Raw genomic sequence first — 15,619 nt, forward strand, 5'->3', positions numbered from 1 at the left:
GGTGCATCCCAGGGGCTGTCCCCCCATCAGCAGGGACCTTGGGTCAGGGGCCCACTGCAGCCCAGCCAGGGCAGAGTCTCAGAGCCACTGTGCAGCCTGGGCTCCCTCGCCCTGCCCTGGCCTGGCCTGGCCAGTGGCATCACCAGAGCCATCACCAGAGCCAGCAGGCCCTGATCCCGGTCTGGGGCCTTCTCATGGCCCGGTCAAAAGCGGTGCCCCCCAGCAGCCTGGCTGCACCCAGACCCCAGAGCCCAGAGCCCTCCTGTGCATGGGCTGTGGGCCACTGGCATGGCTGGGGTGTATAGTAGGCATGCAGGCTCACCTCCCGATGAAGGAGCCGAGGGCCGGGAAGGAAGCCGTGTTTCTTGCCAGCCTGTTATCCAGCTCCAAACACCCGTCCTCAATGAAACCTTTGGAGAGATGGACACCAGGGCTCATTCCCCAGGAGCTGGAAGGAGGGGAGGAGCTGCTGGCGGGTGCAGGGGTTACTGAGGGAGAAGCACCCCCAGTTCTCATGGCAGGAAGGGCCTGGAGAGCCATGTCCACTCTCTTGCCCCTCTTTAGAGGTGGCAGCCATGTAAGCTTCAGGGCCAGGCTTCACCCTCCTCCCACCAGGGCCATGGTCCTGACAAGGTCTGGCTGGGCTTGGCCAGGACTGTCACCTACATCCTCTCTAGTGGCCCAGACACCTACTGTGGTATTTTCATCGTTATTTTCCCTTTAGGGGCAGGGGGAAGTGGGGTCCCCTTGGCCACTGGTGGGGCTGGTGGTCACGCCCAGGCCCTACCTCGGGGCCTGCTGTTGTAATGGCCCCTTGGGCTCACACTCTGCCGCCGCTCCCAGTCGGGACTCCATGGCAACGTCTGGCCACCTGGGAAGCAGGTGGGCGAGACCAGTGGCCTGGCCCGCATGTCCGTCCAGTCCCAGGGGGCCCCTCTGCTCCCGTTGGGCACCAGAGCTCCAAGGCAGACTGGGTCTGCAGGCGTAGGGTCAGCGGGCACCATGCTGGGGCGTGAGGATGACAGGTCTGAGACTGGGTCCCCAACAGTGTCCGGTGCCTCTGACTTGTGCAGCTTGGCCGTCAGGATGTCAATCCGCTGTTTCAAGACATTGGCCATGGTCTCCAGTGCCTGTAGCCGGGCCTGCTTGTACCGGAAGTGCAGGGGCCCCGGCATGCCCAGGCGTTCGCTTTCCTCGGGGTCCAGGTAGATGCATACCCCGGGGCGCGGGTAGCGGGTGGTCAGGTCCTGGAGCTTCAGGGGGCCCAAGGAGGAACGGGCCGACATCAGTACGGGGGTGCCCTCCCAGCTGTCCTGGGGGCCGCCTGTCTCTAGGGTCTCAGTGCGATTCAAGGCTTTGTTCAAACACAGGCAGAAGCTGCAGGGAGACAGGGCGGAGATGGTCAGGTCCAGTGCATGTGTCCTCTGTGGCATGTTTGAAACACACGTGTGCAGGGGTGAGCCCAGTGCAGCCTCTGGGACGGAGTGTGTCCATTCTCAGGGACTGTCTCTGAACAGAGAGATGGCTATAGGGCCTCGTACAACAACAGGCCTGAGAAAGACTGAGTTCTGGGGGTAGAGTACCCAGGAGCTTAGGCGGCAAAGGAAAAGACAGATCGATCAAAGTATTTCAAAATGCACAACTGGTGTGCATCGAAGGCCCAGTCAACCGAGGGAGAAGGCAGCCTCTGGGAGGGGGAGTGTTGTCACAAACCACATATCTCATAGGGGTCGATGTCCAGACGGGTGAGGAGCCCAAAATTCAATGACAAAAACATCACTTTCCATAAAAAAGGAAATCCTGGCACCTACCATGACACGGATGGATGTGGCAGACATGGGGCTGAGGGAGGTGAGGTGGGCGCAGGGGGATAGATTGTGTATGAGCGGAAGCTCCCAGGAGGCCCCGGAAGAGTCGGACCCACAGACACGGCAGGGAGGTGTGCATGTGTCATGGGGTCAGAGTCCAGTCTGGGAAGACGACCACATCCTGGGGATGGATGGAGGGGACGGCCACACGACGGTGTGAGTGCACAGACGGCCCTGAGATGGTAAATTCTATGTTATGTGTATTTCTCTACAGTTCCTTTAAAATGTGGAGGGAAGGGGGAAATATGGAAGCAAGAGGGAGGATCTACAGCCTGCCCTGTCTGGGGAGGAAGCCAGGGGCATCAGTGCAGGGCAGCCAGGAGCACCCTACTGGCCCCTCTGCGGAGGGAGGACGCTGGCTGCCATCTCAGCCCAAGCGTGGGGATTCCGGGACATGTGAGGGCCTCCAGGCCTGCACCCCCAACCCCTGGCTCATCCCCTCCCTGGGGTGTTACCAGGGAGTTTAAAAAGTTAAAGAGCAGGGCAGCCCAGGTGGCTCAGCGGTTTAGCGCCACCTTCAGCCCAGGGCGTGATCCTGGAGACCCGGAATCAAGTCCCACGTAGGGCTCCCTGCATGGAGCCTGCTTCTCCCTCTGCCTGTGTCTCTGTCTCTCTCTCTCTCTCATCGTTATTTCCCCTTTAGGGGCAGGGGGAAGTGGGTCCCCCTCTCTGTGTCTCTCACGAATAAATTTTTTAAAAAATCTTAAAAAAAAAAAAGTTGAACAGCAGGTGGCCTCCCAGGTGCTCTGTGGACCTGGTGTCTCCAGGAGCACCCCAGGCAGAGTGCGGACCGTCCCCTGACCCCACCCATCAAGATGATGCCCTGGCTTGATTAAAATATGTGTCATTGAACACAAACCAGAAACAAAGGAGAGATAAAACCAGGAGTGTTGGAGTGTTGGCAGAACAGAGAAACCGGGATCTTCCTCTGCTGCCGGTGGGGACTCAGCCAGTGAGGAAAACCACCTGCCAGTTCCTCGAAAAGGGAAACCGGACCAAGGTGCCGGTGGTTCCACCCCTGGGCACATAACAGGAGACACGAAACAGGTGTTCCAATGGTTTGTTCACCGCCGCCCAAACGTCCTTCCCCCGACCAGTGCGTGAACTACCCACGGGGTGTCCTACGGTGGGGTATTATGTGGCCACAGAGAAGGAAGGACGTCCTGGCACGCGCGACCTCAGGGACGAACCCAGAAAACATGCTCTAAGAGGGAAACCAAACCCCGCAGACTCCATCCGCACAGATGCCTCTGTAGAGGCTGAAAGCAGCCACGCTGCTGGAGGCTGCAGGGAGGCCCAGGGAGAGCTGCCAACAGGTTCGGGGTCTGCTTTCAGGGTGCGGAAATGTTCCGTGACCAGAGAGGCGGTGGCCACAAACCCCTGTGGAAATGCACCCCCCATGGGACGTGGGAACCGGCACCCGTGATCACCAGCTCGGCGGTGGGGGAGGCTGCCTGGCCAGAGGAGCCCCTGTCCCCTGCCTACCCACCTGCCTGGGGCCTCCTGGTCCCCCAGCACCATGCCCGATGTCACCTTGCTCCACTCCAGGACAGGGGACCCCAGGCTCCCGGGGGCTTCTAGGCCCTAGAGCAGAGGGGACACAGTCAGAACCCTGCCTGGCCACAAGACCCTGGGCCCCCATGTCTCAGCTGCACAACTAGCCCTGACCTCTGGATGGTCTCAGGCTGGACCCCTGGCAGTCCCCTCTGTAGGGCTGGGGCTGAGGCAACGGGGTCCCTCTGCAACCCCACCAGACCCAGGGAAGCAGGCACTGGGGGGTGCTGGGGCTCGGTGGCTGAGCTGCCTGGCTCCTCGGCCTCACCACACCCAGTGCCTACCCTGGACTGTGCACAATGTGGGAAGAAGGTCACAATGCCGGGGGTCGTCTGGGAGACCACAGGGATGGCCTTGCTGAGGACGGCCTCCCTCTGTTTCCTGTAGACGTCCTGCAGCCTCTGGTTCCTCAGCTCAAGGGCCCGCACAGCCGAGGCTTTCTCCTTCATGGCCTGCTGCTGCCGGGCCAGCGACTTTTGGTGCATGAACTCCCGCAGCGCCTCAGAGCTGTAGGGGTGGTCCAGGACCCCCTGGGGCTTCTGGCAGGGTGGCGGCACCCGTACCTCTTTCTCCTTCCTCGGCCAGCCCCGCTTGACTCCCGAGGGAGGCAGGAGGGGTCCTCTGCCCTTGCCTGAGGTGCCAGCGCTCTGCGTGAAGGAGGCACTCCAGGCCCGCTGGGCAAGAGGGCTCAGTGGTCTCCGGGTGGGGGTATCCCAGTCTTCATAAGCAGTCCAAGTCCTCTGGTGCCTGGAGGTCTGCCCAGCGGAGGCACTCCAGGGCCGCTGAGGGAAGGAGGTCAGCCTTTCAGAGGGGCTCCCAGACCTCAGGAAGGAGGGGTTCCATCCTTGGGCCTCCCCGGTCCTCTGGAGCCTGGAGGCCTGCCCAGCGGAGGCACTCCAGGGCCGCCGGGGGAAGGAGGTCAGCCTTTCAGGGGGGCTCCCAGGCCTCTGAAAGGAGAGGTTCCATCCTTGGGCAGTTCCAGTCTTCTGGGGATAGGACTCCCTCCCAGCCAGGGTGTTCCGGTGATGCCCACTGGGGAAGCTGCCAGCCCTCTCTAAGGAGGAGTGCTTCCCCTCCATCCCAGCTTGAGGACTCTTGGAAAAGGGGCCCCGCACATCCGAGATGCTCCAGGGACCCTGCTGCTTCCTCCCTGCCAGGTTCTGCAGCCACAGCTTTGACCTCCCCAGCTCTGGCCCTGCCCTGGGGTGGCGGCTCTGGGCCAGCTCCAGCCCAGTCTGGATTTGCTGGCGGAGGTCTCTAAGGACAGCCAGGGCGTTTTGGATGGTCACAGGCTGATCATAAGAAGCCAGGCTGGGTGCGTTGGCAGACACCTGCAGGTCACCGCGGAGAAAGGCTGGACTAGGCATCCGGGGGCAGACAGGAGAGCTCTTGGCAGCCCCCACTTTCCTGTTGTCCCCTGCAAAGACAGGCGGTCACGAGGGTCAGGAGCTGCAGGGCCCCAGAAGGAAAAGAGCCAGCTCCCCGCCTGCCCACAGAGGCACCCTTGGCCCTGTGCTGAGGGAGATCCCCTCTTGGCCCTTACATGCATCATGGATTTGCAGGAGGTCAGGTGCCACATATGGGTGACTCGAGGCTGTGCCTGGGCCCCTGGCACAGAGCCACACACTTTGGACATGGTGAAAACAGCAAGAATGGGGTTGACATGTGTCTGCTAGAGGGGCCCCTGCCGCTCCCATCCTGCACTCCCTGTGTTGGCAAAGCCTAGAGGGCCGTGCCCTGCCTCCCAGGAGCCTAAAACTCCTTGAAAACTCCTAAAACTCCTAATCTCTCAGGAAAGAAATCCTTCTCTTAGGCTTTTAAATATAATGATTTCTGTAAGTCCCATCTGACAGCAGATGTAGAAGGCGTTCAACAGGCCGCTGGGGAGAGGCCGCTCCTGTACCCAACGCCACCTCCTTCTCTCTCGCCACCCACCGCCAGATGCCCCAGGAGAGCAGGGAAAAGCCCAGGCAGAGGCACCAGCTACCTAGTTCTGCGGTGGGGGCCTGGTCTCTTGAGGGCTTGCTCTGGAGCCTGGGGAGGGCAAGAGGAGGCCCAAGCAGAGCCCTCACCAGAGCTGGTCCTTTCCTCCAGGTGTGAACACCAACCAACTCAGAATCTTAAACAAAGAAAACGCACACACACAGCTGAGCGGCTGGGCCTTCCGGGTGAGGAGGCTGTGGGTGCCAGGCAGCCCCCAAGCCTGATGCACATGCTCTAGAGGAGCTGGGGTGAGCCTTCGCTACCTGCCAGCAAGAGACAGGGCTGAGTCCCAGGATGACTCCGTGAGGTGACCTGACCTCTCAGACCCTTGGAAGCTGGGGTAATAAAGCCTGGGCCTTGCCTTGGGGCGAGAGGGAGGCCAACTCCACAGCTAACCGCCGCACCCAGCCGAGCCAGAGGAAAGTATTTGCTCTTGTGCGCTGGTGAGGCTCCATGGCAAAGGGGTTGCGGCACCTACGGGGGTGTGCGGGCCGGCACGACCAGGGGTCCCAGAGAGCACAACGCAAACCTGCTGCCTCCCAACCAGGAGTGAGATTTTGTTCACAGATGTTGTCACGTAGGAAATATCATTATCAAAGCTCTACTTCATAATCCCAGGTTACGCTCGCCCAATGCCGACATCAGCCCTGCCATTATTACAACCTGGGGCGCTGGCAAAGGCCCGAGGCAGTCGCCAGCCTCTTGCTCACACGCACACACACGGATACACAGACATGCACATACACATACACACACACGCACACACATACACACATGCACACTCACATGTACACAGACAGGCACACATGCACATGCATGCACACATGCACGCACACTGACATGCACACACACAGACATGTGCACACAGACACACACGCACACACGCATACAGACACATGCACACACAGACATGCACACAGACACATGCACACATGCATACATGCACACACATACATGCATGTACGCAGAGACATGCACACACATATACACAGACATACACATAGACATGCACACACATACAGACGTGCACACACACGAACACACATGCGTACATACAGACACACAAGTCCACACACATATGCATACGCACATGCATATACACACATACACATAGACACAAATACACAGACACACACGCATACAGTCACATGCATGCACATGCATCTGCACACACACACACACCCATCTGTACACGCACATGGCATCTCTCCTCGGGGCCAGCCCTGGGCAGGAAACCAGATCTCCTGGGCCAAGACCTGTCCTGCGTCTCATAAAGGAGGCGTTCTTGCTAAGCAAGGGTACAGCAGAGACCCTGCAGAGCTGATCCCCGGGGGTCAGGCAGCCAGTAGGGTCAGGGTCCTCTCTAGCACACGGGAGGAGACCCGTCCCCAGCCCCAGACCTGGAGATAATCACAGGCCTGGAGCTGTAGCCCCAGGAAAGGGAAGGGGCCACAAAAAGCCACACACTTCGTAGCCCACTCCTGTAGGAAGGACCTCAGTCAGTCCCCAAGCTGAGGCCTCTGTGGGACACGACCAAAGCTACACCACCCTGCAATCTTGCCCTCAGTACAGCCACACCCCTCCAGGACCTGTCCCCAAGACCACCCCTCCACAAGCTGCACCTCTCTGGGGGGGCCCTTGAGGCCACGTCCTCCCATGCCAGGCCCTGGGACACCTGAGGTCAAGAGCATGGTCCCAGGAGTTGTAGACCCAGTCTGGCTCTGCCTGTTTCGAGAGACAGGCCTCGGGGCCAGTGACTCTATGGAGAGTCCCCATCTGTGAGCACTGCCCCACAGGACCACCAGCATGATAAGTGGTCACTCTTGCTGCAGAAGTTGGGCTGGGAGGGGTCAGGCTGCTGCTGGCTCCAGGCAGAGTCACAGGCCAGGGCTGAGGCTGGCACTGCCCAGGGGCCATATCTGGAACTTGAATGGCATGGGGATGGGGGGCTGGGGGCTGGCTCCTCCACAGCTGAACTGCACAAAACTGGCAGCGCCACTTCCTCCCAGGGGCACCACGCAGGGACCCCCACCCTGGGCAAGGGGGCTCCCCGCAGGCCTGGTCCCTCCCCATTGGCCCCTCCATCACTAGCCACTCATTCCCTGTTAGCTTGCCAGAGGGGTCTCGGTCAATAAATGGGTCCTGATGGGCACATTTTTCCTTCCGCTGAACAGTTTAATGGCAATTAATTTTTTTACGAGAGGATTTTTAATCTGTGGAAATGGATGAAGTCCCCAAGTGCCCTGTCAGAGTTCCAGGGCCAACCTAATCTATAATAAAAAATGCAAAGTGAGGTGGTATAATCTGAAATTAAATATTGGGCTTCATTTTCCTTGGGCCCGGATGGATGAATATTTTATAACTATTGCGATTTAATTTTTTGTTAACTACGGCAGATTCCTAATTCATCCAATTCCCAAGTCTTGTGGCTCTGACCTCTGACCCCAAGCTCATCTCTCCTTAGCCCAGCTGTGACTTGGTCACTGACAGAAACTAATGGTCAAGTCCGTCAGGGTGACACAGTGCTTACGATGATGGATGCAGCCCATGGCACGCCCTCTGACCCAGTGTCAGGCAGAAAGCAGGTCATTTGTCAAGAGGGCCGTTAAAATAAAGCAAACCAAAAAGCCGAAGGGTGGGAGGAGACAATGAGGCAGAAAACTGTTATACCCAGGAGGGCTTTTCCATGGGCTTCTGGAACGTTCTCCATGGCTCCCAGCACCCCTCACTGTCAGGCTCAGGCGGAGGTTTTCCCGCCTCTCCTGTGCCCTCTTACCTTACTGAATAGAGGTGGCGGCCTGGCAGCCCATGGCTGCCCACCTCCCTTGAGGGCCCCTAAAGCCAGCGTGGAGAAGGAAGACGTTCATTCATCCCGCTGGAGCCGGTGCTGCCCCCAGCTGAGGTGGCAGGTCTGATGGTGCAGAGCAGAAAGAGGGGCGCTGGGCATGGGCAGGGCACATATCCCTCGGCCCCCTCGGCCTGGAGCTGGCCTCTGTGGGCCTCAGTGTCCCCATTTACACAATGGGAGTAAGCCCAGCTGCCCCGGGGGACAGCTGCGCGGAACGCTGAGTCCAGGGGGTGTGGGGCACACACAGAGCCAGCACCGAGTGCAGCCACTCTGCACTGACCACCCAGAACAGTCAAGCCCCAGAGGGATACTGCCTCCCTCCCGGCCACACCAAACTGGGGCCCTCCTGGGGGCTGCTGGATCCTGTGCGAGGGCAGGGCTGCAAAGCTATCCAGACTGGATGGCTGAGGATCTGCGGGGGAAGCCGACGCCCCGACGCCCTGCCCAGGCCCCACAGGAGAGACACCCGAAGTAGAAATTCATCTGTGGCCTCAGGCCCACCACCATCTCCATGTATTCGTCTGACTCTCCCAGTACATGGTCGGCCCACAGGCACTGCTGCGTGACGGCTCCAAGTCCCCGGAGGGCTGGGAGACAGTGGACACGTCGCAAGGTCTCTCCTGCCACGGGGGGCTCAGGTGGAAGCAGGTGTCCCACACTCACTGCCTGGAGTCTAATCCCAAAGCAGGCAGGGAAGGAAGCTTCTCCCTCTACCAGATCCCACCCACCCTGCGGAGCGTGGAGCAAACGTGTCCACCAGCCACCTCGCAGCTGCCCATCATCACCCACACCTGTTCAAACATGCGTGCGGACTATAAATGTGTGTGGAAGCATGGCGAGTGGCTCTGTGCGCTCAGAGACTCAGTCTAGGGGTGTGGGGAAGACAGCCCACAACACAGGGCTCTGTGGACGTTCACTTCATCACAGGGGGCGGCCCCTGCACAAGCAGGGACACCCCACAGCACCCCAGGGACAACCAGGGTCTATGGTCACCCGAGATGCGGGCACCAACACCGCCCCTCCTCTGTGCATGGCCGAGTCCCCACTCAGACCCAGCCTCTGCCGACCCCAGAGGCCTGTGCCCACAGCACACAGGCCTCTGCTGGCAGCCAGCTGTCCCCAGCACCGAAAGCCATGTGCCCACCTGGTGAGCCGGGGTCACAGACTCTCACTCCCAAGCCATGTTGTGACCCCAAGTGGGCTGACCTTACCTTTGTCTTTGGCAGCTCTTCTGGGGGTGGGTGCTATGAGGGCCTTCTCCCTTTTACAAGGACTACTTTTCATCCTTTTGGCTTTCTCGAGTGGAACTTCAGGGAGAGGAGAGAAAGAGGGACAGTGAGCAGGGACATATGCAAGGATGGCCGTGCTCATATTCCTGGGCTCCCATGGGGCACCATGCCGGTCCCGCCGGCTCCCTGGGCCTGGGCAAGAGTTGGCTGCTGCGTGCAGGACCAGAGGGGTGCACCTGACTGCCTGCCCCCCCTTGGTGGTCTGCCTGCAGCCACCCTTGGAGAGCCCCCTGCCCCAGCAGGCCTAGGGTGCTGCACCCTGGCCTGCAGCCCTCATGTTTGTTGAGTTAATCAAGGCCTGAAGGGGCTGTCAGGGACAGGTGGCTGGACAGGGGCTCCATGGGGTTGCTGGGTGAGAGCTAGGGCCACGGGGGCTTTGCATGGTAGGGTCTACCCTGGCTGGACAGGTGGGGACATGGAGATAAGCGGTGGAGATTATCCAAGTCCCATGGCAAGCACAGTGGCCGCTAGGAGTGGACCAGCTTCTTCAGGGCCAGTGTGGCCACCTCTCCCTATGCCGTTTGGCTTCAGTGTGTCGTCCACGGCTGGGGTTGGGTTGTGTCCTCCGGGGAGCGCCAAGGAGCCAGTCAGCCAGTGACATGTGCACAGGGCAGGGGTGCTTGGGAAAAAGCTGGCCCCAAAGGACTGTGCAGGTTCTGTCCTCAACACCCAGAACCTGCTGGCAGGAAGCACGTCTGGCACCCAAGCCCACAGAAATGCTAGTTCTGTAAGATCTACTCACACGAGGCCCTAGAGGAGTCAGACCCACAGACCTAGGGGGCGGGGGAGGGGACAGGTCCCTATGTCACAGGGGCTCGGTGTGGAAAGATGACTATGCTCTGGGGATGGACAGGGGGATGGCTGCACAACAAGTTGGATGCCCTTCATGGCTCTGGACTGTGCACTTACAAGAGGTTAAGATGGTAAATCTTATGTGTATCTTGCCATAATTAAAAAAAAAAAAAAAGACCTGGCCCCGCCCCACGCCTGCTTCCAGAGAGACATGACAAGAGCTGGTGACTGATGACAGCAGATGCTGAGTCCCTGAGGGACCAATGGCCAAGTCCTGACCTTGGTGAGGAGCCAGAGGGGCCTCTGTGGGGTGGGGGTGGTCGGGGAGCTGGAGCCATTGGGGTCCCCGCGGATGGAGGGGGAGAAAGGGTGATCGCTGTGAGCCTGAGCCAGCCTGGGTACCAGGCCATGGGGAGCTACTGTAGCTACGGGCAGGCCACAGTGGACTTGTCCCCCTGGCTTTGACCTACAGGCCCCTTGGCCCTGGCCTCACATATCCAGCTGGGATGGGCTAGTGCCCAGGGAGTCCCAAATCATATATTGGCTAACCTCCACCCAACCCTGGCCACCCTGGTGCCCCTGCGCCCATCCCAGGCCTCTGTGCTAAGGAGCCCAGGAGCCTTGGGCATCCCAGGGCCGCTGGACTTCTGCCCCTGAACCCGTCTCCCTGCCCCACTCTAGGGCCTCCAAAACCTTGCTGGAATGAGGCTGCCTGTCTGCAATAGAGGGATGTCCCTCTCCCTGCTCCCCACTCCCCATCCTGCACACAGCACCAGTGACCAAAGCCCAAACCTGCTGGGGGGCCCTGCTCAAAACCCTCCAAGGTGGTTCCTGGTTCCCATGGCCAGCAGTGCAATCCAGACTCGTTAAATTAAATGCTCCTGGCCCTTGGCCTCCCAGAGGGGTCCTGTCTGTCCCTCCATCCTCATCCCTGCTATCAGTCAAATGGGAGTGAACCAAAACCTTCTCTTGGCCCCTGGAGCCTTCGCACTTGCAAGAAGTCTGCATACCTAGTACGGACCCCCCAGCATCTCTCAGGCAAGGTTGGGCCATCTTTGGGACAGGCTGGCAGTGCCTCCTGCCTGCACGATGGACCCTGAAGCCCAGGGAGGGCTTAGCCATCCCCTGTGGCTGATAGGTGACCGTGCAGGCTAGATGTCACCTAGTCTGTGCAGGAGACCCCTGCACTTTGAGCCCTGGCCTGCCTCGCAGCACCTGCCTGCGTTCCTTCCCTGGGTGGACGCAGGGCTTTAGAGACCGTGTTCCAGAGGGTGGCAGGCTGGGTCCCCATCTATGCTTGGCCCCTCTGTGGCGGGGCCCCCTTTAGTGTCCTCATCTGGGCGGGATAAAAATAGAGCCAGTCCCCCAGGGAGGGAGAGAGGCCGCAGGATCCAGGACTGTGCTGCCCTGACCACCTCCTGCGTGTCCAGGCGGGGCTGCCAGGATGGCCAGCTGGGCTGCCCCTCACCTGAGGCCTGGCGCTGGGGAATCCTCGAGGGCTCTCGCCCCCGGCCAGGAATTGCCTTGTCTTCCACTCCACACAGAGCCACACTCGGGGTGCCTAAGCCTGCAGAGGAGGGACAGGGGGGCATCATGAGGACGGGTCTCATGGAGAATATTCAGGACAAAGTCCCCATTCGGCAGCCACTCAACAGTCTTCAAACAGAGCACCTTTGGCGGAGGACCTGAGCCTGAGGGTGTCCCATGGGGCTGCAGAGGGGGTCGTCAGCTTCCTGGCCTTCCTCCGAGGGTCTGCCTTGGGGGCTCCACAGAGGCGTGAGGTGCTGGACCGTGTGGAGGTGCCCAGGGAGGCGCAGCTGGCCTGCCACTGTGCCTGGGCCCGGATCCTGTCCCTCAGCTGCTCCAGCCTCGGGTTGCTCTCTCTGGCTGGCCGCCAGGGCCCCAGCACCTGCGGGGGCTTCTCCTTCCAGGGTCCGGGGGGAGATGTGCAGGACTCATGGCCCCCAGAGGAGCCAGAGAGGCGGCCCGATGACACCGAGCTGTCCCCATCCTTGGCCTCATCGGCTTCGGACCACACTGGGTAGCTGCAGGCCTTCCCTTGGGGGCCTGGCTGCTCGATGTAGTCGGACCAGGCCACATGGGTAGCTCCCCGCAGGTCACCTGGCTGCTGGGAGGGCCTGGGCCACCTCAGGGCAGCCATGACCTCATCCTCAGACACAGGCGGACAGAGTCCAGATTCCCTGCGGAGAGAGAAGTGGACCAGCCAGTCTGGTGCGGAGTCTCGGCTGTGCTGAGCAGAGCATTTCAGGCTGGGCGCTGTGCCCCCTACCCGGCCCAGGAGCCCGCCCTGCTCCCTCACTCTCCTGTGTCAGAATGCCCACAACTGTATGCCCACAACAGAATGCCCACAACTGTATGTCCAGTCAGCTGGACAGTCCCTTGAGTTGCCGCCTGGAGACTTTGAGGCAGGCACCTGATCGGCCCAGTTTACAGATGGGGAGATGGGCTCTGGAGAGGGCAGGCAGCAGGAGCAGTCTGGCCCCCAAGTTCTCCACCCTCATGCTGGCCCGGCCGCCCACCTGGGGAAGGAGGCTGCCCCTCACAGTGCCCTCACCTGGCCTAGTGCGTGGATACAGACACCTAAGTCAGCACGGACACTACCCGGGCTTGGCTGTAGCCCTTCAGATGGCAGATCTGCCCTGGGCCCCGAGGGAGAGTGGACAGCACCTCTGGATATTTTTGGGGTGGGACTGGTTCATTTCTCTGAGGCCGGCGGGCAGCATCCCTGTGACCAAGGTCAACATGGCCACAGGGCCAGGTGGAGGGCAGAGCCCAGTGACCCCACCTGCCCTGGGTCAGCTGGTGCTGTCACAGAGCAGCCTGCTGGCCTACAGCCTGGCATCCATCCCCCATCAGGCTGGGCTTGCCACTGCCTGCTCCAGGGCTGGCCTCCTCCCGTCCCCTGGCCCACAAAGGAAACCCTCAGGATGGTGGGGGAAACTGGGCTGGCATGGTGTGCTGCCAGGCCCCGGGCTGGATGCAGCCTGGGGGCCTTCCTAACTAGCTGTCCTTCAGCAGGGTGGGAGAGAATGCTGGGTGGCCTGTGACAGCATAATAACCCTTGTCACTCAGCGACAGAGCTCCTGCCGGGGCCATGGGCAGGCACACGCCTCCTCCCAGGGCACTGGAGCCAGTAGCTGTGTGTGGGTGGTGAGCGCACTGACCAGGACTAGGGGCCCTGGCGCAGGAGCCAGGAGCCAGGAGCCAGGAGCCAGACCGAGACACTGCCCCAGCAGCCAGACGAGAGGCTCCATGCTCCAGCCTGACACTGCCCAGGAACCACTGCCCAGGCCACTACCCCCGGCTTCTCAGGGTTGGTCAGAGAAGCAGGCCGTGGCTGCTCAGCTCTCCCTGCTGCATGCTCGGGACACCATGTTGCCCACAGACGTAGTAGCTGACAATGCCTGAGCCCCAGGAGCCCCAGGAGCCCCAGGCCTGCTTCCTTGGCCCTGCAGTTCCAGGAGAGCACCCCAGGCTGTCCCACCTGCAGTGGGCCTCCCGTTGCCTTCTTACCGACCCTCGCTGGGCAGTGTGGGGTGGGTAGGACATGCACTGTGAAGTCAGCTGGCTCTGAGCTTGGCATGGTCCCCTGAGGAGGAGAGCTGGTTCAAATCCCCACTCTGCCCCTAGCCGGCTGAGTAACCTTGGGTGACTGGAGACCCCACCCTGCCCCTGCCTCTGGGTATTGTGAGCTTCTGGTGAGTTCACTTCAGCAGGAGGGCACTAAGCAGTGCGGCCCATGTTCATGGGCAGTGGGATGGCCAAACTGGCCATGGACACTTAGTTTTCAGGATGCCCCGGAGAGAGGGGGTCTGCAACCAAAGACCTCCTCATTTCAGGCAGGATGGAGAGCCTCCTTGAAGCGCCAGGGGTACCTGTAGATGGCTGCCACCAGACATGGCACGAGGCAGGGCTCTGAGCCCCACAGGGCCCTGGTCACAGTGGCCATGGCCCTAAGTTCAGTCACCAGCAGGAGAGAGGAGCCACTGCAGGGTCAGGCCCACCTGGAAGGTGAGGTGCTCCCTCTTCTAATCCACCCAGCCTCTCCTGTAGCGGGGACATGGGTGCCTCAGGCCACGGAGCCAGCAGGACCCCAAGTCCAGCCTTGGGCTCCAGGGCCCTTGGCCACACCAGGGAGCCTGGACTGATGACCTGCCTCTGCAGCTCGGTTCCCCTGCTGGTGGCTTCAAGGCCACCACTCAGCTCAGCTTCGTCCGCCTGGCTGGGAGTCCCGCCCTGCCCTGGCCTGCTTGCTCCACGGTGTGCCCAAATTGAAGCAGGTCCCGCCCCTGGCTCTCTTTACAATGTCTGCGTGTTAGGGAGGGGTTGGTGTCACAGAGGGCTGACCCGGGGTGGCACAGGGAGCCCCAGGAATTTGGGAGAGTGGCAAGGCACACGCATGTTCCTGGGACATGTGGGGGATACCCGGGGCCTGCACACAGCCTCTGCTCCACAGGTCCTGGGGGACAGCTCCAGGCAGGGGGTGACTACGGTGTCCCCCACACCACCCTTAGAGGCTGGACAGCCAAGGAGACTCCCAGAGGCAGTTCAGCCTCCTCTCGCTCACATAGAGCCCCTCCACGCTGGAGCAGAAGCCCCCCAGCCTCACCGAAGGACCCCACTGTCACTGTGACCCCAGGACCTTTCTTGAAGGGCCCCCCTCATCAGCTGAGGTCCTGGGGGGTGCTCTCCCCAGCAACCTCCTGACTTTCTGGCCCTGCTCTCTAAAGGGCAGAGGAAGAGGGTCATTCTGAGCAGCATTGGTGGGAACCAAGTGCCCCTCTCTCCTGGAAGACGGCCTGGTGACCCCTGCTTTGCAGGAGCAGGAAAACTGTACAAAGCCGTGGCCGTCTGCAGCCGACGCATAAAAGCAAAATCATGAAACCAGTGCATGTGACATTGTGAAAAACCCCAGCATCACGCCGCCTTCCCTCTCCTCCCGCCCTGCCAGCCACTGCCCTTCTCCTTGGGCCTGCTTCTCCCCACTGGAGGGCCAGAGCGGCTCTGAATCAGGAGACATGCTAGCCTGCCTGGGCCTCTCCCTGCCCAGGACCAACTCTCCATGGATGCCTGGCCTGCAACTGCCCACTTGGCCCCAGTTCCCCAGCACCTGCTGGGGAAGACCACATCTCTGTGAGCTGGGCCACGGCCGGGCCCCAGCAGCTCTGCTAACCCCATTCGGACCCCGGGGCTCCCCTGGCTGCAGCCCGCACTCCCATCCTCATCACTGCCTGCCTCTTCCCTGGCTCACTACCTATCAATGC

At 60.8% G+C, this 15,619-nt stretch overlaps 1 protein-coding gene across 10 annotated transcripts in view; it reads right to left on the minus strand.

Moving 5' to 3' along the window:
• The window catches only part of CCDC187 (coiled-coil domain containing 187), a 37,824-nt gene extending 23,227 nt beyond the window's left edge, over nucleotides 1-14,597 (minus strand). For 4 of the 10 annotated variants that reach the window (XM_072778667.1, XM_072778668.1, XM_072778671.1 and 1 more), the window contains exons 1-8: nucleotides 13,840-13,986; nucleotides 12,006-12,535; nucleotides 11,803-11,901; nucleotides 9,465-9,560; nucleotides 3,707-4,839; nucleotides 3,358-3,452; nucleotides 788-1,377; nucleotides 323-410 (exon numbers count right to left, since the gene is read on the minus strand). In XM_072778667.1, coding sequence (XP_072634768.1) covers nucleotides 323-410; nucleotides 788-1,377; nucleotides 3,358-3,452; nucleotides 3,707-4,839; nucleotides 9,465-9,560; nucleotides 11,803-11,901; nucleotides 12,006-12,535; nucleotides 13,840-13,904 — 2,696 coding nt within the window. In that variant the 5' untranslated portion in view covers nucleotides 13,905-13,986. Of the gene's footprint in view, nucleotides 1-322; nucleotides 411-787; nucleotides 1,378-3,357; nucleotides 3,453-3,706; nucleotides 4,840-5,409; nucleotides 5,561-5,766; nucleotides 5,900-9,464; nucleotides 9,561-11,802; nucleotides 11,902-12,005; nucleotides 12,536-12,909; nucleotides 13,389-13,839; nucleotides 14,003-14,359 lie in introns of those variants that run through there. The other 6 variants (XM_072778665.1, XM_072778670.1, XM_072778672.1 and 3 more) reach the window with 6 other exon arrangements.
• Between the last annotated feature and the right edge of the window lie 1,022 nt (nucleotides 14,598-15,619).

Source organism: Canis lupus, chromosome 16, assembly GCF_048164855.1.
Source record: "Canis lupus baileyi chromosome 16, mCanLup2.hap1, whole genome shotgun sequence".
In the NCBI taxonomy this organism is placed as follows: domain Eukaryota; kingdom Metazoa; phylum Chordata; class Mammalia; order Carnivora; family Canidae; genus Canis; species Canis lupus.